The sequence below is a fragment of the Lathamus discolor genome, chromosome Z, assembly GCF_037157495.1.
Source record: "Lathamus discolor isolate bLatDis1 chromosome Z, bLatDis1.hap1, whole genome shotgun sequence".
Taxonomy (NCBI): Eukaryota; Metazoa; Chordata; class Aves; order Psittaciformes; family Psittacidae; genus Lathamus; species Lathamus discolor.
In genome coordinates this window covers 106,567,778-106,594,412 of record NC_088909.1, presented here as the reverse complement: position 1 = coordinate 106,594,412, position 26,635 = coordinate 106,567,778, and the positions used below count along the sequence as shown (strand labels likewise).

At 42.8% G+C, this 26,635-nt stretch overlaps 1 protein-coding gene across 1 annotated transcript in view; it reads left to right on the top strand.

The window, feature by feature from the left end:
- Nucleotides 1-2,702: 2,702 nt before the first annotated feature.
- RIT2 (Ras like without CAAX 2) overlaps nt 2,703-26,635 on the top strand; it is a 208,489-nt gene continuing 184,556 nt past the window's right edge. Inside the window, exon 1 of the mRNA XM_065662544.1 lies at nt 2,703-2,805. Within this exon, the coding sequence (XP_065518616.1) occupies nt 2,703-2,805 (103 nt within the window). The remainder of the gene's footprint in view (nt 2,806-26,635) is intronic.

The window sequence follows — 26,635 nt, the reverse complement described above, 5'->3', positions numbered from 1 at the left end:
ATTTATATAATGCCATAATACCTATTAACTGTTTAATAAACATGTATCTGTCTTTAAAGAGATATTTTAAATGGTTAATCCTCATTCAACTGCTAAAATATGTTTTAATTCCACTCTTTCTGCCATAAAAATACTGTTCTTGTTTTTCTAGATGAGGAAGTGGCTTTCCGTTTAGTTCTGTCTTACTCTCCTTCCTGTTCTAACATAATTCACATATGTAGCCCCTTCCATTTCTTGTATCCCTTCCCCATGTTCCATTTCTAAACCAAAGAAAAAATGACTTGCCACTTTTCTCTAGTAGACACCAACAGCTGGAAAAAAAAAAATAATCTGATTTGTTCTTACCTGTTCTATATACATTATAATCACTGTTTTTCACTGTTTTTTTTTTTTTTTTTAATATTTTGCTTTTGGAATATTTTGCACAGCCACTCACTTTCCTAATGTTTTAATTTTAGCCAAATGCAGCTGTTATGAATTTACACTCTCCTGAGAAGCAGGTTGCTGTGTTGATGGGAGATTACCAAGAAAACCCAGTTATTCTAAGCCATCATTTTGGTGTCATTGCTAGTTTTATCTAATGTGTCGATACTAAGCACTTGAGAATGATTTTAATGAAAATGGAATTTCAGTCACAACAGGGATTTACTGATCTACCAACAGGGATTTACTGACCTACCTGTCTCTTTCCTCTGAAATTCAATATTTAGACATCACATTATTATATTCAGAAGCTCCTGCCTAAGTCCTATTTTATGCTCTGATGACCAAGTCATTCAGAGTTACGAGGTTTGTATGCAGGCATCAATACAGCGATACAGCCACCCACCCCTGACAGGACAAAGCTGCTCACAGCATGGTTATTACAGAAAACATGTAGGACAACAGTAGCACATCCTGATTCTGGAGGTTCTCAGAATGCTCTCCCTCTGCTCTCTTCTGCTCTCAGTCTGAAAACAGACTACTGTAATCTGATTCTTCAGTGTTTTCTCAGCACCTGTTGATGTAAATTGAGTACTTCTTAAGCAAGAGGTGGTGATTTTAATAGCCCCTAGTGGATTTTGTATTTCCTTGCATTTAAATTCTTTTTCATTAAAAGTTCATTTTTACTGCCCAAAACATTAAGTGGCAAGTTCCTTAAGTTAGGCATGACTCTTCACAAGTGTTGATCCCAGCTACTTTGTGTTTCATTGATATTTCCTAATTTGTTGTTATGAGGGAAAATGAGTATTCATGTTCTGTTCACTTTCTCTATTCTAAACAGTATTCTATCTCTTCTGTTTATTCATTCATTTTTTTAGTCCATTAAACTGTCTTTCATACACAGGCCTTTCTATACCTTTTCCTCTTCCTAATTTTCTCTAAATTAACATCCTTCATCAGGCTACGATTTTCCAGCTTTTTTTCTTTTCCTTTCAACTTTTAATTTTTGTATTCCTGTGTAATTGTACACATTTACTCTCTGTGAAGTAACTGGAGAAGCAGACAGATGAAGGCTTCCAAGATACTTTACTAGTTGCCTCTCCTACTTCCATTTCCCTGTCACCTTAATAATTCCATCTATCATGAAGGCCCAACATTACTCAGAGGAGTGCAAGTTTTTGCCTCCTACCCCTTTTTCAGTAGATGCTTTTTGGTCCTCAAAACCACTATATAATGGTTAAAGCTGAGCAAATATTTTGTTACTTATTACATTCTTTAAATGCATCAGATCTATTAAGGACATTAGAAATCAATGAAGCGCTGCAGTCTTTTGTGGTTAAGTTTTCGCTGAATAATTCTACTGGGGATTTTTCACACTGAATGTCATTCACAAACTTTTAGTTTTATTCTATTCTTATTTATTTGTGCTCACCAAGTTGGTTAGCTAAATTGTGTGATATTAGTATTAAATACTTAGAACAATTTGGTTTTTGGTTTTCTTCTTTGCCTACAAGGATGTTTTCTGCATAAACCTATTTATCTTTTCCCCTCTCTTAAATCTCTATCTGAAGTTCTGTGGGGAAAAAAGAAAAAGAATAAGTCTTGTTTAAAAAATACCTGGCTTATTTCTGCAAGTAATGGTTGCAAACTGAACTAAAACAGAATTGATGTGGGGGCAAAACTAACCTTAAAAAATTTCTGTGCTCTACAGTAAGCTTCACGAGGAACAAAGACTCTTGAAAGTTATTGCTTATTTCATATGTAATGTAAATCTAACAAACTTGATGAACATAGCATGAATGTTAAACTCCAAGGTGACAAGAAGGTTGACTGGTCTGTTTTGTTTTGTTTAAGGTTTGAACAAGCGCTACATGGAATAACAAGCATCATAATTAAGGAATTTGATCCAGTTTCTTTTCCTGGAGGGTCTGCTCAGTTTGATTCCAATGACACAGCAACACCCAGAGGTGCCAGGGCTCTTGAGCCTCACAAAACTGCTTCTGTCCAGGAAGAGAAACAGAGAGAATGATACGGAGCTGGGAGGGGGCAGAGAGAGATTTTTATTGGAAGCTGTTAAAGTGGTTGCTATGAGACCTTCTCCAGCTACACAGACACAGCAGCGAGTGTGAGGCTGATAAATCGTACCTCTTGCATTATACCTTTCCTTTTTGCCACCTTTTTTTTCCTCTAACACAGCTTTTATAGTTGTTTAAGATCAGAGAAAGCACCTGCCAGTTGCTTTTTCTTCCCTTTTGCTCCCTTCTTCTGCCTCGTGCAAGATGGAGCTAGAAAATGAAATGATCAGCTCTTCCAGCAATTCTTCAGCAGGCTCCAGAGAGTACAAGGTAGTGATGCTCGGAGCGGGGGGAGTTGGCAAAAGCGGTAAGTTTCAGCAACACCATATCTGGGGAGGAGGGGTGGATTGGGAGTCTAAAGTTCACAGAACAAGAACATTGTTTAAGGAGAGGTTTCATTCCTCTTTCTCTTGCACATGGCTTGGATAAAAGACTTGTTTTATAACAGTTCATGACTGGGACAGTGAATCAGCTTAATTTGTTGCAGACTGAAATGTTATAAGCCTTTTTAATTGGATGGTTCTGTAAAACTAACCTTGGGTCCACTGAGGAGCTTGCTGCTGTTAGTTTAGCAGCAAGCGGTCATAGCCCTCTGACATTTGGTGAGGGGTGATGGTGTGATGAACAGTGTGGATGTAACTTGTTGGCCTGCCTGTCCTTGTGCTGGGTCAGGAATGGAACTAGCTGCAAAGTAAGTCAGCTGTATAGTGCAGAGTTGGGGGATGCATACAGTGACTCTCTTCCCTTCCCCGTATCTCCTTTTGAGTTTTTTGCTGAGTGTCGTTGTGGCTTAGCTGGTGTTAGTCTCCTCTCCTTCACGGACTGTTACAGAGTGCATGTTTGAGTCTCACTCCAGATGATAAGGTAGATTTGCAGCATATTTTAATATCACCATCCAGCGCTGGCAAGATATGCTAGTGTCTGACAAAGGTATCTCTTCAGAGGAGTCATTATTTTCTCCAGAAAATGTTTTATTTTTCCCAGATATTATCACCTTTGATTTATTCTCACTGACACTAGCATTCTCTGTTCTTGAAAAGACTTTGCTGAACGTGCAGTGTTTGTCTTAGAAGCCAGTGTATTGAGCTGGCCACGCAACAAGCATTTGATTACATCTTGTGTAAATTCAAAAGAAAAAGGGAAGAAGAAAACAGACAACAGAAAAAGGATAATACAGTATATCCAGGCTAGATTTTAAAGAAATTGCAGGATAAGTAAGCTGTGAAACTAAACTGTAATAATTATGTAGCTCAGACAAGATTATTTCCCATTCAAACAGCAAGACAAGGTATAGATGCAGAAAAAAAATATTACTCAGAGTGGATATAATTTCCTCTCTGTATCTCTTTTCTTGTTATGTTTGGCTTCAACTTCAGTTGTGCATCTGCCAATAAAGGCTAGCTCTCATCAGTATTGCTTAACCAAGCAAACAAATCTTGGCCAGATGTTATGCTATGATCACTGTATAAAATGGGAAAGAAGAAAACATTGTTTTTCTCAGAGTAACTTCATGCGATTTTCAATGGTAAAGCAGGTATCTGGGATGTGTCAGCTGGAACTTTCAGTAAAATGTCACCTTTTTTTTTTTTTCTTTCCCTGAGTGCTTCCAAAAGATGGCAGCAATTTTTCCTAAGGATATTATTGTGAGAACGATGTAATTTTAAATACTCACTCACCAAAACAAAGGATACTACAAACGATACCATAATCATAGTAAAACTTAATCATGAAAGCCAAATTTTACATACACATTGAGAAATTTTTAGAGTTCCCATTTATTGTTAGAGTTTTAAAGCACAAATGATGTTTATTCAAATCTTCTCATTCAGAAAACATTAGCTGTTGATTTCATGAGAATAAAGCCTTCAAATCCGTAATACAAGGTAATGATTCACCTCCAAGCCTGAGGACCACGTGAGTATTCAAGAACTGGGTGTCTGTGTGGTCTAGAGAAATGAAAATAGGACAAAATGTGTAGTTAGGACATTTAATGGGAGTGTGAAAACCTGTTGTTTCAGAAAAAAAGTTTCTGGGGGAAAAAACGGCAACTAGGAATTAAAAATACAGAAGAAGGGAGTTGAGCAATTCATAGTTTACTGGCTATGAACTTCCAGCATGGAAAGGACATGGGATATTTCAGTAGAATCATGAGAGATAGTCTGATAGAATTCTGTTAGAGATAAGGAAGGATTGATGTCAATCCATATATCATACATACTGTTATGTAGGCAGGATTAATTTACACTGTATTAAAAGCAGAAAAAGGCCTGAGTGACTAGTTTCATTCTCCAAGATGAGCTCTGCTTTCCCCTCATGACCTAGATTCACTCTGTTGAGTAAGTTACGAATTTAACCATAAAAGAAGTTTCAGAATACAAAGTATTCTGTAGAATAAAGATCAGAGATTAAAAAACCTCAGAAGTTCAATTTCCAGTTTATACTCTGACAGATAAGTGATATATGGGATGGTATATTGATAATATTCTGGCTTCTTTCCCCTTCTTTGCTCACTTTCTTTGCTTTTAAGTCATGATAAAAGCTTTAGCATCAGTGGTGAGTTGCTGAGTGGAAACCTCTCTCTGATGAAAGCCTCATTTTGCTCAATATTAAATAATTCAGATTTGGAGTTTTTCTTAGGAAACAAGCTGCAGAAATGTTAAAATATTTCTTTTGCCCTGAACACAGTTCACTTTTCGAGATCCCGTGGGCATTTTGATCTTCTGTTTCCAACCCTTTTGTGCTCTTCTTACTGTTCCACTTCAGATTGTATGTATGGAGGTCTTTGCACTCAGAATTGCGTGCTCATTACAAGGGGCTAAGTGTTGTGACCACATGTGTGAACAGGGAGGAATGAGGAAGAGGACACGAAAGGTGGATGTTCTTTTGACATTGCTGCTTATAGAATATTTGCTTTCTTTTGTCTCTTGAGTTCTGTTCTCTTGAGATGGCAGGAGGACAGCCAGCCTCCTGTTATTTGGACTGTTCAGTGTAGTAGAAATTTCGTAAGAATTGGTAATAGAACATAGTCACCACATCCAAGCCTGATACCCACCACATTCAGAGTAATGATGTTTAAACTGCAAATAGTTTAAAAATCGTTACTTTAGGGTCCCCACATTTCATAATCAGTGGCAAAAATGTAAATCTTTGCCACTATTTGATAGGGGGGGAAAAGCACCAACCCAAAAACAGAGTTCAGTTTAACTAAATGTGTAAAGCTATATGTATTTCTAGCAGTTGATTTCTGCATTGTAATCATAGAATAGAATCATAGAATAGTTAGGGTTGGAAAGGACCTTAAGATCATCTAGTTACAGCCCCCGTGCCATGGGCAAGGACACCTTACACTAAACCATGCCACCCAAGGCTCTGTCCAACCTGGCCTTGAACACCGCCAGTGATGAAGCATTCACAACTTCCTTGGGCAACCCATTCCAGTGCCTCACCACCCTCACAGTAAAGAATTTCTTCCTTATATCCAATTTAAACTTCCCCTGGTTAAGTTTTAGCCCGTTAACCTCTTGTCCTATCACTACAGTCCATAATGAACAGTCCATCCCCAGCATCCCTATAGCCCCCCTTCAGATACTGGAAGGCTGCTATGATGTCTCATAGAATCATAGAATCATAGAATAGTTAGGGTTGGAAAGGACCTCAAGGTCATTTAGTTCCAACCCCTCTGCCATGGGCAGGGACACCTCACACTACACCACCCCACACAAGGCTTCATCCAACCTGGCCTTGAACACCGCCAGGGATGGAGCACTCACAACCTCCCTGGGCAACCGATTCCAGTGCCTCACCACCCTAACAGGAAAGAATTTCCTCCTTATATCCAATCTAAACTTCCCCTTTTCAGTTTTAACCCGTTGCCCCTTGTCCTGTCACTACAGTCCCTGACAAAGAGTCCCTCCCCAGCATCCCTATAGGCCCCCTTCAGGTACTGGAAGGCTGCTATTAGGTCCCCACGCAGCCTTCTCTTCTCCAGGCTCAACAGCCCCAACTTAGATTCCTTATAATGAGTTATCCCTTCTAAGGCTTCTGAAAATAAACTTTTTTTGTTTACAGAGCAATATGCTGATTTATAACTTTGTGTAGGTTGTGTCAGACATCAAGAAGAGCTACACACTCTCCTGCAAGTAAAGGCCAAAATTATGCTAGAACCAGAAATTAAACTGAAATGACTTAAAAGTAAATTTTTACTGACTCTCATTTGAATATAATCCCAACTGGAATTACACATTTCTAAGATTTGGACATTCAGTCTTTGGTTCAATCAGAAGTTTCGGGTAGGCTCAGAGGTTCCAGGCACTCAGAAAGTACTGTTCAAACCTACTTCAGGCTGCCTGACAGAGGTTTTAAACCCTAAGAGTCTTACTGAGGTAAGACTCTTGATAGAGGTCTTGCTAATATACTTTATAAATACCTTCAGAGATCTGCATCAGGACAGTCAACCAAGCACTCTCATGGTCTCTAGTATGTTGCAGCTCAGACCTCTGGGTTTAGCTCTTTTTTTCAGTGTTACAAAAATTACACACAAAAGACCCTCTAAATCCTGAGACCATGCAATGAGGTTTATATTTAGCAAACTAATTACACTAATAACAATAATTAACTGCTGCATATTCTGCAAAACATTAGCAATAATTAGCTGAGGGGTTGAGCAGTAGCTACCAAAAAGAACAAATTGATGTACCTGTACAACTGAATAAAACCAGACACTGTCTGTTTAATAAAAAATTGTTACTACCCAGGCATCCTTCAAATGCTGAACAGATTGCACTGTAATCTAACTCTTTTTAGCCAAATGAAAATGCTATTCTTGTTTCATTGCTTGTTTCTTGGGTTTTTTTTGTTTTTTTTTTTTTCCCTAATGCTAGTTCAATTAGATTTGTTTATGGGCGAAGATATCTACTGTTCATGGTAAATGGAATACATGGTCAACTATAGAATGGGTATATCATAGATGCAAAGTAAATTTAATGCCACCTGTTGCATTTCAGGTAAGAAGAGGAATTACTAAAATGTAAAAAATTTAATAAATATTTGTTGCTAGTAAGTTTGTTTTTGTCTTAGAGAAAATGTGCATTTTTCAATATTTATTTATCAGACTGATTTGATTGCCAGTTTATTTGTTACCACCCTAAAAATATTGAAGGGATTGTCAAATAAAGAACAGATTGTCTTAGGGTTCTTAGAGGAGGAGGATTGTAGAGAAGTGAATTGTATTTCTCAGTCTGGTTTGGTCAGGGGAGGAATGCTTACTCTGTTGATAGACTTTTTTTTTCCTTTTTTTGAGTCAGTGTTGAACAAATGCCATATTTCTACAGACATGCATCTTTGAGCATGGGCAGCTTCTGTCTTTCCCCATAAATCAGATTAAGCAGCAAAGACTTTATAACTGCAGAGTTTTGATGTTTAGGTTGGAAGGGACATTCAAAGGTAATCTAGTCCAATCCCTTTGCAATGATCAGGGACACCTTCAGCCAGATCAGGTTGCTCAGAACCACATCAGCCTGGCCTTGAGTGTATCCAGGGATGGGGTATCCACCACCTCTCTGGGAAACCTGTGCAGTGTTCTGCCACCCTCATTGTAAAGAACTTTTTCCTCACATCCACCCTGAATCTCCCTTTTATTAATTTAAAGCCATCACCCAGCAGGCCCTGATAAAAAGTCTTTCCCCATCTTTCTTACAGGCCTCTTTTAAGAACTGAAAGGCCCCAATAAGGTCTTCCTGAAGCCTTCTGTTCTCCAGGCTGAATTATGTATTTTTAATATATTTGTGATCTTTGATCATAGAATCATAGAATCATAGAGTAGTTAGGGTTGGAAATGACCTTAAGATCATCTAGTTCCAACCCCCCTGCCATGGGCAGGACACATCCCACTAAACCATACCACCTAAGGCTCTATCCAGCCCGGCCTTGAACACCGCCAGGGATGGAGCATTCACAACTTCCTTGGGCAACCCATTCCAGTGCCTCACCACCCTAACAGCAAAGAATTTCTTCCTTATATCCAACCTAAACTTCCCCTGTTTAAGTAAGTTTTAACCCGTTACTCCTTGTCCTGTCACTACAGTCCCTAATGAGGAGTCCTGCTCCAGCATCCCAATAGAATCTTAGAATAGTTAGGGTTGGAAAGGACCTCAAGATCATCTAGTTCCAACCCCCCTGCCGTGGGCAGGGACATCACACACTAAACCATACCATCCAAGTATACGTCTAACCTGGCCTTGGACACTGCCAGGGATGGAGCATTCATAACCTCCCTGGGCAACCCAATCCAGTGCCTCACCACCCTAACAGGAAAGAATTTCCTCCTTATATCCAATCTAAACTTCCCCTGTTTAAATTTTAAGCCGTTACCCATTGTCCTGTCACTACAGTCCCTGACGAAGAGTCCGTCCCCAGCATCCCTATAGGCCCCCTTCAGATACTGGAAGGCTGCTCTGAGGTCTCCACGCAGCCTTCTCTTCAGGCTGAACAGCCCCAACTTCCTCAGCCTGTCTTCATACAGGAGGTGCTCCAGTCCCCTGATCATCCTCGCGGCCCTCCTATGGGCTTGTTCCAACAGTTCCATGTGCTTTTTATGTTGAGGACACCAGAACTGCACACAATACTCCAGGTGAGGTCTCACAAGAGCGGAGTAGAGGAGTATGATAGCATCCTTCGACCTGCTAGGCATGCTTCTTTTGATGCAGCTCAGGATACGGTTGGCTTTCTGGGCTGCGAGCGCACACTGAAGCCGGCTCATGTTCATTTTCTCATCAACCAACATCCCAAAGTCCTTTTCCTCAGGGATGCTCTGAATCTCTTCTCTGCCTAACCTGTAGCTGTGCCAGGGATTGCTGCGACTCAGGTGTAGGACCTTGCACTTGTCTTAGTTCAGCTTCGTGAGGCTGGCATCAGCCCACTTTACAAGTGTGTCAGTGTCCCTCTGGATGGCATCCCTTCCCTCCAGCATATCAACCGAACCACACAGCTTGGTGTCATCGGCAGACTTGCTGAGGGCACATTCTATTCCACTCTCCATGTCATCAACAAAGATGTTGAACAAGACCAGCCCCAACACCGATCTCTGACAATAAAGCTGTTCTTATTTTTCAATTTTCTTCACAGCTAGGTTACTGGATTTGTTTCAAGCTCGACTGTGTGTAGTTACAACTTCTATCAATTTTATCTTATTACTTCTTTGTTAACAAGTTTGAAAAGCTTTTTTCTCTTATTTTCCCATAAGTTAATACCTATAGACAGTCTTTAGTTCACGTCTTGACCTTATTTCTGTTCAATACATTGAGCATCTGAAGCCTCACTTGTAGAAGTTTATTTTCTTGCTGAGAACATTTTACATCCTTAATTTGAATGCCCTAGTATTTCCACATCATTTTCTGAATATGATTTCAAAAAATTTGCATGCTATTCTGTCAGTGGTCTTACTGAATGCAATATTGCTTACTGATTTCCTCTTGACAGTCCTTTTTTGTTCCTCTGAGAATAATGAATTCTTTTATTCAGGTATAGTCCACAGAGGTCACATAGAGAGAAACATCCACACTAACCCTTAAGGTACTTGCACATTCCCTTATCGCAGTCACCCGTGCTATCGTATATCTAGTGATGACCTGAATTCTGCATTTCCATATGTGTTATCCTATTTTAGAAGTATTTTGCTGAGTTGTGACCACTGAAGCTGATGATTCAAATAATTCTGGACCTGTATTCAGTATTTCTCATTTATCTTCAAGTGTGTTTGTTATCCACTTGAAAAGATTAAACACGTTGCTTATTCATTAATTTTCTTGACTATGGGCAGACCTTGGGGCCAGAATTGTTTGCCTTGGGCAAATGAGTTAAGGATGTTTTCATTATTTTGCTCGATCACATAATTCAATGGCTGGAGAGGTGGGGGATTCAATTAGAGTTCCTTCATTTAATAGGGTGGTTTCTGCATGTGAGATACCAGTTTGCCACTGAGAAAGCTGCCTGCAGTTCTGGTTTCTTCAACACCAGAAGCCATCTAATAAGTAGGAGAGAGTTCAGAAAAGACCAACAGAGATGATAAAAGGGTTGACTGAATATGATTTATGATGATAAATGACCACAGCTATATTCGAATAGCTCTGTCACCCAGTAGTCTGTGACTCTTTATCATGAAACTTGCATATATATACAGTGCTTTAATGTAAAAGGGGCTGGATGCAGTTGTAATGTGAATAGGTTGATCTGTTCAGCTTCTCTCATCATAACATCCAGATGATGATCACCCACTTGGAAAAGGCTAGTGAGTGGGATGTTCACAATCTGTGCCACTTCAGCAAATTCACCGTATTTGAAGATAATATCAGGAAAAGAAAGCACATTTTCCAAAATTTGAGAAGGAAAGGTGTCAGAATCCTTAATGGAGAGTAATCAGTGAAGTGGCAAAATCAGAATTAAAACATGTATAATTACAGGTGTATGAGATCTTCAGACCTTTGGTCAATAAGAGCAGTACATATCCTTAACCATTTGTCGGGAAGCAAGATAGAGAAGATTGTGGAATAGTCTTTGAAAGGAACAGGTTGGTGAAAGTTTCATTAATCTAATTGGCTTCAAGATAGAAGACTACATTGTAGAAATATTCCTGAACAGAAAAAGCAGTTAGAATCATAGAATCATAGAATCATAGAATGGTTAGGGTTGGAAAGGACCTCAAGATCATCTAGTTCCAACCCCCCTGCCATGGACAGGGACACCTCACACTAAGCCATCCAACACAAGGCTTCATCCAACCTGGCCTTGAACACTGCCAGGGATGGAGCATTCACAACCTCCCTGGGCAACCGATTCCAGTGCCTCACCACCCTAACAGGAAAGAATTTCCTCCTTATATCCAATCTAAACTTCCCCTGTTTAAGTTTTAACCCATTACCCCTTGTCCTGTCACTACAGTCCCTGACAAAGAGTCCCTCCCCAGCATCCCTATAGGCCCCCTTCAGGTACTGGAAGGCTGCTATGAGGTCTTCCAACTTGCTAATAGTAAAGTAATACTGTCATCTTCAAAATTGAGAAATGTGCTGAAAGTCAGCAAGACTTGTGGCTGATAAGACATTAATAATGTGTGTATCCAATATCTTTCTTTTTGTTCAGACTGCTTAAAAGAGATCCTAAGGCTTGTCTCAAGAATGGACTTGTTTGTTATGTACCATAAAGTCTTTTATGTCATTTAAAAACGTCATTTAGCCTCATGCTAAACTGCATCCTTAAGAGAATAAAGGTTCCCGTATGACTGGAAACATGCTGAGGTGGCACCCTAGTAGTAATGGCCACCTAATCACAGAATCACAGAATCACAGAATCCCAAGGGTTGGAAGGGACCTCAAAAGATCATCTAGTCCAACCCCCCTGCAAGAGCAGGGTAACCTACAGTACATCACACAGGAACTTGTCCAGGCGGGCCTTGAATATCTCCAGTGTAGGAGACTCCACAACCCCCCTGGGCAACCTGTTCCAGTGCTCTGTCACTCTTACAGTAAAGAAGTTCTTCCTGATGTTAACGTGGAACTTCCTATGTTCCAGTTTACACCCATTGCCCCTTGTCCTATCACTGGATATCACTGAAAAAAGCCTAGCTCCATCATCCTGACACCTACCCTTCACATATTTGTAAACATTGATGAGGTCACCCCTCAGTCTCCTCTTCTCCAAGCTAAAGAGACCCAGCTCCCTCAGCCTCTCCTCATAAGGGAGATGTTCCACTCCCTTAATCATCTTTGTGGCTCTGCGCTGGACTCCTTCAAGCAATTCCCTGTCCTTCTTGAACAGAGGGGCCCAGAACTGGACGCAGTATTCCAGATGCGGCCTCACCAAGGCTGAGTAGAGGGGGAGGAGAACCTCTCTTGACCTACTAACCACTCCCTTTCTAGTGCACCCTAAGATGCCATTTGCCTTCTTGGCCACAAGAGCACATTGCTGGCTCATGGTCATCCTCCTATCCACCAGGACCCCCAGGTCCCTTTCCCCTTCGCTACTTTCCAGCAGGTCAACCCCCAACCTGTACTGGTACATGGGGTTGTTCTTCCCCAGATGCAAGACTCTACACTTGCCCTTGTTAAATTTCATCAAGTTTCTCCCCGCCCAACTCTCCAGCCTGTCCAGGTCTCGCTGAATGGCAGCACAGCCTTCTGGTGTGTCAGCCTCTCCTCCCAGTTTTGTGTCATCAGCAAACTTGCTGAGGGTGCACTCAGTTCCCTCATCCAGGTCATTGATGAAAATATTAAACAGCACCGGTCCCAGCACCGACCCCTGAGGAACTCCACTAGTCACAGACCTCCAGCTAGATTCTGCGCCATTGACCACAACTCTCTGCTTTCTTCCTTTCAACTAGTTCTCGATCCACCTCACTACTTGATCGTCAAGCCCACACTTCTTTAGCTTATCTATGAGGATGCTGTGGGAGACAGTATCAAATGCCTTACTGAAATCAAGAAAAACTACATCTACCGCTCTACCATCATCCCTCCACCTAGTCACTTCCTCATAGAAGGCTATCAGGTTGGTCATACATGACTTCCCCCTCATAAAGCCATGTTGGCTGTTCTTAATGACCCCCTCATCCTTGATATGCCTAGTGATGGAGTCAAGAATAAGTTGTTCCATCATCTTTCCAGGGACGGAGGTAAGGCTGACCGGTCTATAATTACCCGGGTCCTCCTTCTTGCCCTTCTTATAGATTGGTGTGACCTTTGCCATCCGCCAATCCTCAGGCACCTCGCCCGTTTCCCACGACTTACCAAAGATGATGGAAAGTGGCCTAGCAATGACCTCCGCCAGCTCCCTCAGCACCCGTGGGTGCATTCCATCCGGACCCATCGATTTACGGATGTCCATTTTGCATAGCTGATCCCTAACCCAATCCTCATCTACCAAAGCAAACTCCTCCTTTGTCCTGACTCCTTCTGGGGCTATAGAAATCCGGGGCCCTCAGGGAGAGTCTGCAGGAGTAAAGACAGAGGCAAAGAAGGCATTCAGCACCTCTGCCTTCTTTATATCCTCTGTCTCCAGGGCACCCACTTCGTTCAGCAGTGGGCCTATATTGCCTCTTGTGTTAGTTTTATTTGCTATGTATTTGAAGAAGCCCTTTCTATTGTCTTTAACCCGACTAGCAAGATTGAGCTCCAAGGAGGCCTTAGCTGTCCTAATTGCCTCCCTACATCCTCTAACAACTGTCCTATATTTCTCCCAAGCGGCCAGCCCCTCCTTCCATAATCCATAGATTCTCCTTTTCCACTTGAGTTTGCCCAGCAGCTCCTTGTTTAACCACGCCGGTCTCCTAGATCCCTTACTTGATTTCCTACTCATTGGGACGCTCCGATCCTGAGCTTGGAAGAAGCGGTCCTTGAATGCTAACCAACTATCTTGAGCCCCTTTACCGCCTAGTACACTTTCCCATGAGACTTCCCTTAGCAGTTGACTGAAGAGGCCAAAGTTGGCCCTTCGGAAATCCAGAACTGTGGCTTTGCTAGGTATTCTATTCCTCCCACACAGGATCCTAAACTCCACCATCTCATGGTCACTGCAGCCAAGGCTGCCGTTGACCGTCACCACTTCGACCAAACCCTCCTTGTTGGCGAGTACTAAATCTAGCAGCGCTGCTCTCCTAGTTGGTACGTCCACCATTTGCATTAAGAAATTATCATCAATGCACTTGAGGAACCTCCTAGACTGTGAATGACTGGCTGTGTGAGTCTTCCAGCAAATAGCGGGATAGTTAAAGTCTCCCACGACGACTAAGGCATGTAGTTGCGAGGCTACTTCCAGTTGCCTGTAGAAAGCCTCATCAACTCCTTCGTCCTGATCAGGAGGTCTGTAATAGACCCCCACAACTGTATCACCCGTGCCAGTCTGTCCCTTGATTCGTACCCACAGACATTCCACTTGCTCCTCATCCGACCCCGGACAGAACTCAATGCATTCTATTTGCTCTCTCACGTAAAGAGCAACTCCACCACCTCGCTTCGCTGACCTATCTTTCCTAAAAAGGACATAGCCATCCATGACCACATTCCAGTCATGTGAACTGTCCCACCATGTCTCTGTAATTGCCACTAGATCATAACCTTTAGCCCGCACACAGACTTCTAACTCCTCCTGTTTATTCCCCATGCTGCGTGCATTGGTGTACAGGCATTTCAGGGAGCCAGTCCTAGTACCCTTTTTCCCCTGCGGGACAGGGTCTAAAAAGCTATCCTTTCCCAGAAGTGAAACAAGAGATTGATAGTCCTCCTTAGCCCGCCATCCTTCAATCCCTAGCATGTTCCTCTTGGGCTTGTCCCCAACAGGCCCAGTTAAATCCCCTCCCCCCTTCATAACTAGTTTAAAGCCCCGTCAATAAGCCCTGCTAACTCCTGCCCCAAAATCCTTTTTCTTCTCTGGGACTGGTGTATCCCGCCTGTCACCAGCAAACCAGGTGTCCCATACAGCAGCCCGTGACTGAAAAACCCAAACCCCTGCCTTTGGCACCAGTCACGTAGCCATACATTAACCTGCAGAGTCTTCTTATATATCCCTTCACCCTCGCTTGCAACAGGTATGGAGGCAAACACCACTTGCGCTCCAGACCCTTTAACCAGCCGTCCCAGGGCCCTGAAGTCTCTCTTCATTGCCCTTACGTTCCTCGTAATAATTTCGTCACTGCCAACCTGAAAAACCAGCAGCGGATAGTAGTCAGACGGCTGCACCAGTTCAGAGAGTTTCTTTTTAACATCTCTAATCCGAGCCCCAGGCAGGCAGCAGACCTCCCTGTGGGGTGGATCCGGTCGACAAATGGGCCCTTCTGTTCCCCTCAGAAGGGAGTCACCCACCACAATTACTCTTCTTTTCTTCTTGGTTGGAGAAGTTCTGAGGCATGTGGGTGAGTGACTAGCCCTGGGTGACTCACCAGATAAATTTGCCTCACCATCTCCATTCACCTGGCCCTGAATTTCCAAGACCTCGTACCTGTTATTCAAGGGCAATTGGGAGGGAGGAAGGGATTGTGAGGGTTTTCGCTTACCTCTCTGAGGAGGAACCTCCCTCCATCCATCCTTGTCCATTAAGCTCTCTCCTTCTGTCTGATGGTAGGAGGGAAGGGGATCCATATCTTGTTGAACCACTTCCCTCTGCCCTTGCCTTAGGGTGTGGTTCCACCAATCTATTTCACTTTCACACTCTCTAATGGCTCTCAACCTTTCTACCTCCTCCCTCAGTTCAGCCACCTGCCTGAGCAGGTCATTTATTTGCTCACAGCGAACACAAGCAGTGTCACTGGCTCCCTCCAATACAAGTGCCAGGCTCAGGCATTCGCTGCAGCCAGAGACCTGCACAGCTGCATGTCTGCAGGAAGGCTCAGTCTGGATACCCACATTAGTACTCACTACAGCTTTCGATCGTGTTGTAACCATGATCTATCTGGTCAATCAGTCCGTCTACGTCTCTCAGCACTCCTTCCCCCTCCTGTACTCCAGGCGAGTCCTCTCGATGAGGCGGTTGGAACGCTTCCCTGCCCGCTCCCCTGCCCGCTCGCCTGCCCGCGCGAACTGCCGCGCAAACTGCCTCGACCCTCTGCCTCGACGCTCTCTGTTTGCACTGCCGCGCAAACTGCCTCGACCCTCTGCCTCGATGCTCTCTGTTTGCCGGCTCTGTTCGCCGCGCTCCTGGTCGCCGTAGTGGTGCAGATGGAAGGTCAGTAGATCTGTTAGCTCACCACTTAAAAAAACTATTCTCTGTTCTGCTGATGGAAATGGGATTCACTGGTTTGACACCTTCCTCTAAACCTCTTCTGAATGAACAATGATGTGAAGAGATCAGAACTCATGGAAGATTGTATCAGTGAACCTGATTTTCATGGTGTGACTTACTGCAGGGGGGCTTCACTTACACAATGAAGATTTCATTGAGATGTATACAGTTCAACTTTTCCCATTCATACTTCTCGCTATTAAGAGTCAAGACGCTGTCTAGGCTGTTCCTCAGTGACAGGAATTGAACTATCAAGGACCCTCCTGTTTTCAACCACACACAAATCTGCCATTTGAAATGCCCAGACTGAAGTCTCAAATAAGGGAACAAGCACTGTTTCATGACAATGGCTGGGCACTGTCAGTATCTTTGCAGTAAACAATCTGTTGAGGCAGCCACAGGAACTGTTCGCTTTCCAAGCCATCCCTGCTGCTAAGATAAGCCATCTGCAGCATTTTCAGCACATGCTATCTACTAGAATTTGGATGAGATTAAATCCATTAGGGTCATTCTTGAAAGCAGAATTAGGAAAGACCTTTTCCCCCCCTTCTGCTGTTGCTTTCATCTCTTCCATACTTTCCATTTTACTTCCTTCCATTCCTTTTCCACTTAATTTGTTCATTGGCTTTAGCTATTCTCCCTTTGTGCTTGTAAGCCTTTCTAATTTGCTTTCCTAGATGCTAAAAGACTCATGATGCTCACACAGCTCTACTGACAGGTATCAAGTGTTACCAAAGCATTGGACAGGGTCACTGTTTCAGAGGTCTTGCTGTCTCAGAATGACACTGTGCTGCAAGTTATAGTGATTTGCTAACGCATTACCTGCCACTGACTGAATCGCAGTGGAGACACTGGCTAGAACCAGCTTTGTTTCAAGTTGTGTGAAAAATATCCCGAAGAAATGTGTGTCTGGGTCTCTGTGTGTACACTAAAAGACTATGTCAGGGGTTGGCAAGTTGGGCAACTGTTGTTGTTCTGACCTCCAAAAGACATAGGTTCTCAACTTCTTTACCAGTTGTAAAGCAGTGGTTTAGTTTCTCATCCAGATAAAAAAAAAACCAAAAAAAAACCTAAACTAGTTATTTCAGAGTCTCAAGGATGAACCCACAAATTGTTGTAAGTTTTAAAAGTTAATTTGATAAGATCCCACAAAGTAAAAGCTGTAATATGCTGAGAGATGGATGCGTGTATTTCTTTAGCTCACACTGACTACAGTCATGAGAAGAGCTGTTGTTCAATTTCTTTCCTTGCAATCTCACTGAAGTGTTACGCATTTTCTGATTCTGAAGTTCTTGTGTATTTTTGCATGCACAAAATTGAGGAACCCTAGTTGAAATTCATACTGACAGGTCCTGTGACTTCTTTAGTGACTTTGCTAGCCTACGACCTTTCTGAACAGGATCTGCAGTGTCTTTACAGAAATGTCTCTTTAGCAGCTTGCAAAATGCGTACCATTGTTTCAGATTTTCACTCAGATTGTTCAAAACTGAACCCAAGTGTTGTAAAATTCTCAATTGTTTCAAATCAGCAGACCTCTGCCTTCCTAAATATGCCAGAATGCCATGCAGGCTGTAAAGTTCTCCCTTCTCTAAAATCTTGTCTGGAACTTTCTTAAGTAGAAATCATGTTCCTTTCTCAATTTAAATACAAAGTAATCATTAGACATTTTCTATATAGTGAATAATCTTACTTAGTGACAGGGTCATCTGTTCACTCATAGCACACACTATGGCAGAGGTCTGCTTCATATGCTATATGCCACCGAATACAGTCAGAGAATGTATTTCTGGGCCTCAGGAGGTCTCTTTGTGTTTGTAGATATGCTCTAGAGACACTGTATTTCTCCACTGGGAATAGAGGAGGAGGAAGAGCAATCTATCATAGTCATCAAGGAGCCCCGCCCTGAGCTGCAGAAATCTGGTTTCCTATGCTTTTCTTTCACTTACAGCAGTTTCAATGGATTTTCCAGTGTCTTAATAATAGCTGTGAATTTTCGTCATAGTCTCAGTGGTTAATCTGTTAACTGATCTGTTTTTACAATGGAAGCTGAAAGACCCATTTAAAAAAATCTTTCCTCCATGAAAATTGACCAAGATACTTCAAAGTAATTAAATGTCTGACACAACAGGAAGCAGCAAATCATAAGCTTCCACTTTTTCTCAGGTTAAATGCTCAAAATAACAATGTTATATTTGAGGGTGGAGAAGTGTTAGAGAAAAAAACAAGCCAGAAGATACAGAAGGAATAAACAGGGCAGTGGGAGGGGGAAATCTAACAGAGGTGGACAACTAAGAGCAGCGAACAAGAAATCAGAAGAAAAAAAGAGGAAAAAGACTGAGAAAACATAAAACCTAGACAAAGATGGGTAAAAGCAATGGAAGAGGATTGAGAGGATGGGTAGCAGTTCCTGTGCTCAAAGAACATTGGTTTCAGATGCTTTTTATTATGCTTATCCTACTAGATGCTCCTGGGCCATGGTTATACCCCAAAAACTTCTGCAGGTTTTGGTGACCAAAAAGTACGCAGAATCATAGAATCATAGAATAGTTAGGGTTGGAAAGGACCTCAAGATCGTCTAGTTCCAACCCCCCCTGCCATGGACAGGGTCACCTCACACTAAACCATCCCACACAAGGCTTCATCCAACCTGGCCTTGAACACCGCCAGTGATGGAGCACTCACAACCTCCCTGGGCAACCGATTCCAGTGCCTCACCACCCTAACAGGAAAGAATTTCCTCCTTATATCCAATTTAAACTTCCCCTGTTTAAGTTTTAACCCGTTACCCCTTGTCCTGTCACTACAGTCCCTGATGAAGAGTCCCTCCCCAGCATCCCTATAGGCCCCCTTCAGGTACTGGGAGGCTGCTATTAGGTCCCCACGCAGCCTTCTCTTCTCCAGGCTGAACAGCCCCAACTTCCTCAGCCTGTCTTCATACGGGAGATGTGTTATTGCATCTTTCTGCTGCCTCTGTGACTTACTGCCCCATGATTCAATCTCACTGGCTTTCTAGAAAAGGAAGCTGGAGAGACAGCAGCACAAATCTTCTTGGCTCTTTTTTCCCAGCACTTCATTTGCATTAAAAGCTTGTTCAGCCATAGACAAGGCTATGTAAATCTAACATTAATAGAAATTTGTGGGCTGCTGGGCAAAGCGGTGCTTCTGGTTTGTGATGTTCTGACAGTCTTCCAGGACTCAGAGGAGTTTGTGGGCCCCTGCCTTAGCAATATCTAGCACCTAGTGAAATCAGTGGGAGGCCCAGCGTTTGTCAAAATTTGAAGAATTGGATCCATCCACACACCAAAGTATCAAATAAAATAATGGATTACAATGGTACTAGAGATATATTTCACTTGGAGGGTGTGTGTGGGGGTGCGGTAGGAGGGGGAAGTTCTGTTTTTGCTCAATCTGGGAAAAATGTCAAGATGCAAAACAAAAATGTATTTATTTCTGTGTGTTTTCTCTTATTCTTTGTGACTCAGCTGTTACCTTAACTCTCATTCTCTAGCTTCTACTGCTCATCACACTTGCCTGTAAACAAACAGCTATCTCCCTATAATCAAATGTGGACAATTGGCAGTAGGAGGAAAAACCAAAACAAAATGTCAGTGACTATAAACAGATTTAAATACACGTCATTGAAACACAGTCATGTAAGACTTATTTAAATGTAACACACACTTAACAGAAAATAGTTGCTACTGCCAACATGTTATTCAAGGAATTATAGAAAGCGCTGCAAAACCGAGTGAGATAACCACTTCTACTGATTGACAGTGACAGTGCCTTTAAAGAACAGAAGTATTTGGTGATCGAAAGCCAAAGAGCTATGGATCAAACCGATTTGCAAAGCTGCATCATATGTTTCTAAAGCATCACTGTACCTACTGGATGAGTGTTAGTATGTTAAGTTTCAGATACTGGTTAGGTCAGTTTTGTGTGTTGGGATAATTTAGAGTGATGTAATTCAAAGACATGGATAAGCTTGTGAATTAAGTATGTTTCTGCTTGTCTATAAGCAGGAAAAATGTGTAAGTTGAAATTTTTGTTCCAAGACATTTTTAACAGTTCCCTTCCTGACTCTGAGTATCTCAAATGAAGTTGTTAAAAATTGCAGGCAGTGAATACTTCACAGGGTTGGAACTCATGGGAATATCTTTGGCACCACTGCTGTTAATTTAGTCACAACAAATAGCAGGATGTGGATTGGGAACAGATTAGATAGGCTGTAGTAGACGTGGTTGCTCAGGAAATGACCTAGGTAGACAGAATACCAGCTTGCACTGTGATGAAATTCCTGAGGGAATCAAAGGTTTCCCTGGCTCACAGTTCAAGTTCAATGCAGGAGATAAATTCAATGAATAATTCTTTTCAGGTTTAGTGTATCACAGGTTGCTAAAAAATCATTAGCAGTTTGGTGATAGAGTTACTTGCTTCTGAGTTCTAATTCCTTCCTCCCACTTTTTTTCTCTTTTTTCTTGCAGTCTTTCTCTTCAAGCATATGGTAGAATTTATGAGGGATGTGTGCAATGTAAAAATACCACCTGTTTATGTTAGTACAGTGTGTAGAGCCCATGGTATCTTTCAAAATTCTTCTTATCTTTCTCATTAACTTACTTAAAGTGTATTTCCCACTAATGAAATATTCCAGGAATATGGCAGTGTTGAAGGGCTTAGACTGATAATCTATTGTGAAATAGATTTTCTGTTTCCATTTGATTTTTTTAAATATATTTTTTCTCATTTATTTATTTACATTAATTTCAGAATGTTTAACATGTGATGAGTTTCCCACAATGGCACAGTGTTAAAAGCTTACCTATTTTCAGAACCATCTCTAGCTAAACTGATAACCAAATACATGTTTGTTTACTTTAGCACTGGAAAACCAAGATAGGATGGGCCTTATTTGTTCTATCAGGGCCTTCTGTGTCTTATCTGTTCAGCTCAGTGATTACTGTCAGCATTGTGGTATTTAAAAGAAGAGCTGAAGAGATAATAGAAGTGCAATTTGTGTTCTGTGCTGCCTCACATATCACAAAGAAAACTTGGCAGCTTAATGCAGACTCTTTGCTTGACCTTAGCAGTAAAGCAGGAGGAACACAGCACTTTTTTTCTTGTAATGAGAGTTCTGTTCAATGAATGATTCTTAATGGAGAAGCCACTCATACTGGTGTATGGGGAGAGGGGAAAAACTGGGAAAAATTATGCAGCTGAAAAAATAAACCTGCATTTCTTCCTCACTATGTCTTTGAAATGACCATAGAATGCCTTGACTCCTCTTTTCTGCTCTACCCTCTAGAATGTCTGCATTAAAATGGTTGAAGTGTGTGGTTAAATGGGATGGAACAGAGAGGGACAAATACATAGGAATTACTTGGGTAATTTAAGTGGGTTTCATAATATGAAATACTCATGTATCCAGGAAATATTGTAGCAATTAAAAATTCAAAGGACAAAGAACATCTGGCATGTTTCAGGTTTGATATGTTATGGAGGAGAATAGCCAACAGGATCAATATTTCTGGACTACACAAAAGTTTCTGAAGTTTAAGACTTCAGTCTTTGTGTGGGTAATTATGGTGGACTGACTGCAGCCAACAGCCAAACACCCACCCAGCCACTTGCTGGCTCCCTTCTCTGAAGGGAAAGAGAGAAAAGTAGTACTTACTCTGATCAACGACTATCCAGTTTCTCATGCTCTTCCAGTGAAGAGGGGCACAAGAAGCCAGGAGGAAGCAGAGACAGGACACCTGACCCAAACTAGGCAAAGGGGTATTCCATACCCCAGCACATCATGCCCAGGACAGAAACCTGGGGGACTTACCCAGAAGGGCAGATCACTGCTTGAGTCAGTCTGGACATCAGTTGGTGGGTGGTGAGCAATTGCACTGTGCATCACTTGTGTTTATTTATCCCCCCTGGTGTGTGTGTGTGTGTGTGCAGAATTTCTGCTTTCCTCTCTGTATATTTCCTTTTATCATTGTTGTTGTTGTTATTCCTTCCCTCTGAGGGTGCTGAGGCACTGGCACAGGGTGCCCGGAGAAGCTGTGGCTGCCCCATCCTGGGCAGTGTTCAGGGCCAGGCTGGACAGGGCTTGGAACAACTTGGTCTAGTGGAAAGTGTCTCTGCCTGTTGCAGGGATTGGAACTGGGTGAGATTTAAGGTCCCTTCCAACCCAAACCAGTCTTGGATTCTGTGATTATGTTATTATTGTAATTGTTAGATTTAATTGTAATTTCTATTATTAAACTGTTCATATCTCAACCCATGGAAGTCTACATTTTTCCTGATCCTCCCTACCATCCACCTGTGGAGTGGAGTGGGAGTGAACAATCCACCAGTACTGTACTTAAAACTGTCGGCTATGTTTAAACCAAGACATCCGCACCGCACAGTATTTGAAAGTCAGCCTGGGAAGCCAAGCTGCTTTTGCAGTCTAAGACTATTTAATTCAGCTGATCTATTGCGGCTCAGTGACTCTGAGCCAGTATCACCCACACGCAGAAATCAGACACAGTGCAGGACAACTGAGATGGTGGAATGGGTCAGCATCAGTCTCTCAGGCAATTTTGGTCCATGCAGGACAGACGTGAGAGCAGGACAGCAGTTCTGCCTTCATACTGCAGCTCTGGTCATCTCTTAGAATCATAGAATAGTTAGGGTTGGAAAGGACGTGAAGATCATCTAGATCACCTCCCACTAAACCATGCCACCCAAAGCTCCATCCAAACTGGTCTTGAACACCGCCAGTGATGGAGCACACACAGTTTCCTTAGGCAGCCCATTCCAGTGCCTCACCACCCTTACAGGAAAGAACTTCCTCCTTATATCCAATTTAAACTTACCCTTTTTAAGTTTTAACCTGTTACCCCTTGTCCCATCACTACAGTCCCTGATGAAGAGTCCCTCCCCACAAACACTGTAACCTCACTTCAGGTACTGGAAGGCTGCTCTGAGGTCTCCACGCAGCCTTCTCTTCTCCAGGCTGAACAGCCCCAACTTTCTCAGCCTATCTTCATACAAGAGGTGCTCCAGTCCCCTGATCATCCTCGTGGCCCTCCTCTGGACTTGTTCCAGCAGTTCCATGTGCTTTTTATGTTGACGACACCAGAACTGCACACAATACTCCGGGTGAGGTCTCACAAGAGCAGAGTAGAGGAGCAGGATCACCTCCTTCGACGTGCTAGGCATGGGCCTTTTGATGCAGCCCAGGATACAGTTGGCTTTCTGGGCTGCGAGTGCATACTGAAGCTGGCTCATGTTAATTTTCTCATCAACCAACACCCCAAAGTCTTTTTCCGCAGGGATGCTCTGAATCTCTTCTCTGCCTAACCTGTAGCTGTGCCTGGGATTGCTCCGACCCAGGCGTAGGACCTTGCACTTGTCTTAGTTCAGCTTCGTGAGGCCGGCATCAGCCCACTTCACAAGTGTGTCAGTGTCCCTCTGGATGGCATCTCTTCCATCTAGCATATCAACCGGACCACACAGCGTGGTGTCATCGGCAAACTTGCTGAGGGCGCACCCCATCCCATTGTCCGTCATCACCAAAGATGTTGAACAAGACCGGTCCCAACACCGATCCCTGAGGGACACCACTCGTTACTGGTCTCCAGCTGGACATTGAGCCACTGACCACAACTCTTTGTGTGCGGCCATCCAGCCAGTTCTTTATGCACCGAGTGGTCCACCTATCAAATTGATGTCTCTCCAATTCAGAGAGAAGGATGTCGTGTGGGACAGTGTCAAACTCCTTGCATAAATCCAGGTAGATGTCATGAACTGCTCTACCCTTGTCCATCAGTTCCGTAGCCCCATCATGGAAGGCTGCCAAATTGGTCAGGCAGGATTTCCCCTTAGTGAAGCCATGCTGGCTGTCACCAAGCAGCTCATCGGTTTTCATGTGTCTTAGGATACCTTCCAGGAGAATCTGCTCCAAGATTTTGCCAGGCACAGAGGTGAGACTGACTGGTCTGTAACTCCCCAGGTCATCCATTTTCCCCTTCTTGAAAACGGGGGTTACATTACCCTTTTTCCAGTCATAGGGAACTTCACCTGACTGCCACAGTTTTCAAATACGATGGCCAGTGGCTTAGCAACTTCATTTGCCAGCTCCTTCGGGATCTACAGATAGATCTCCTCAGGTCCCATGGACTTGTGTATGTTCAGGTTCTTAAGATGGTCTTGATTCAGATCCTCTCCTACAGTGGGCCTATGGTGTTCATTCTCACAGTGCCTGTGTCTGCCTTCCAAGACTTGGTTGGTGTGGTCAGAGCATTTGCCAGTGAAAACCGAGGCAAAGAAGTCATTAAGAATCTCATCCTTCTCCAAATCCTGTGTAGCCAGTTCTCCTGAGAGCTTCTGGAGGGGGCCTACATTGTCCGTAGTCTGTTTTTTATTCGCTACATACCTATAGAATCCCTTCCTGTTGTCCTTAACACCCCTAGACAAGTTTAACTCTAACTGGGCCTTAGCTTTCTTAACCTGGTCCCTAGCTTCCCGGACAACATCCCTGTATTCTTCCCAGGCTGCCTGTCCTTACTTCCACCTTTTATAAGCCTCCTTTTTCATTTGAATTTTCCTCAGCAGCTCCTTATCCATCCAAGGAGGTGACTCCTGGCCTTTCTGCAGCACTTCCTTCTAGTCAGGACAGAACACTCCTGAGCTTGCAGTAGGTGATCCTTGAATATCAACCCACAGTCTTGGGCCCCCCTTGCTCTCTAGGGCTATATCCCATGGAACCTTACTCAGCAGGTTCCTGAAGAGGCCAAACTCTGCTGTCTTGAAGTCCAGGGCAGTGAGCTTGCTGCACACGCTTCTCACTGTCCTGAGGATCTGGAATTCAACCATCTAATGACAGCTGCAACCAACTCTTTCAACGAGCCCTTCCCTGTTGGTGAGCATGAGGTGAAGCATGGCACCTCTCCTTGTTGGCTCCTCTATTACTTGCAGAAGGAAGTTGTCTTCCACACAATCGAGGAACCTCCTGGATTGCTTGTGCCAGGCCGTACCGTCTGTTCAACAGATGTCAGGATGGTTGAAGTCCCCCATGAGAGCAAGGGTCTGGGAGCGTGAGGCTGTTCCTATCTGTCTGTAGAGTGCTTCATCCATAGATTCCTCTTGATCAGGTGTTCTTGAATAGATTTCCACAATAATGTCTCCCATTGCAGTTCTCCCTTTGACCCTGACCCACAAGCTTTCGACTGATCGCCTGTCCCCAGACAGAGTTCCATTCTTTCCAGCCTATCCCTAACATAAATAGCAACTCCCCCTCCCCACCTGTCGGGCCTGTCTTTTGTAGAGAGACTGTAACCTTCCATTCCAATACTGCAGTCATAGGAGCCATCCCACCATGTTTTTGTGATGCCTATTATATCATACCCCCGTACACATGCACACACCTCTTAATTCCTCTTGTTTGTTCCCCTTGCTACAGGTGTTTGTATAGAGCCATCTGAGCCAAGCTCCAGATGAAGCTGGCTCATTGGCTGGAGCAGCTGGATTATCTCTACATTGCTCCAAACATTTATTATAGGTGTTGGTAACTGAGTTGGTGTGTTGGGTGTTACTGGTTGCAGTTCTTAATGCCCAGGTGGTATTTTTCAAGGCCTGGTAGTTTCTTGGCCTCACCAGGATTCTTGGCAAATCTCTAGATGCTGTTTGTGGCAGGGAATGGCCAGTTCTGAATGGTGTTCCCAAAGGTTCTTACCCGTTCGAGAAGGCAGTATTGAAGCATATAGTGGACAAGTCTGACTGTAGTGCCATGTATTAAAGACAGATTAGGTTTTGTCCCTCCTGTCTCTAATGTTAATTTGATAGACATAAATGCAGTGAAAATACAAATATAAAAGAAAAAATTATTTCATCTGATCTAATGTAATATGACTATAGATCAAGGCTGTGTATATCTGTGTTGTTTCACCTGTCAATGTCTTGGTTCATACACACTTTCAAAAAACTGCATATCTATTTGTCAGGTGTTGGGCACTGAAAAAATACGAAGTTTGAGTGAACCTGTAGTCCACAGCCAGCCTTAATCTGTGACTGGATTCAGATTTTCAGTTTTTAAATACATAAATCTGTGTGATTAAGTATCTCACAATTTATTTATAAGTAAATAAAAATTTATTTATAGCTGCATGATGTGTAGCAATCAAATCACTGACATTTTTACTGTGGCAGGTAATGAATATGCTGCTGGAAGTCAGAAAGATATTAGAAACATAATACATGGGTAAATGTAAACATCTTTCCGGCCTAAACTTCCTAATCCCCTGACACTGGAGCATGGGGCCAAGTTGCTACTGATTATCAAATGGCAAAAACTTGCATTGAAAAACAGAATCTTAGCCCTTTATCTGATTTCCATATTTGAT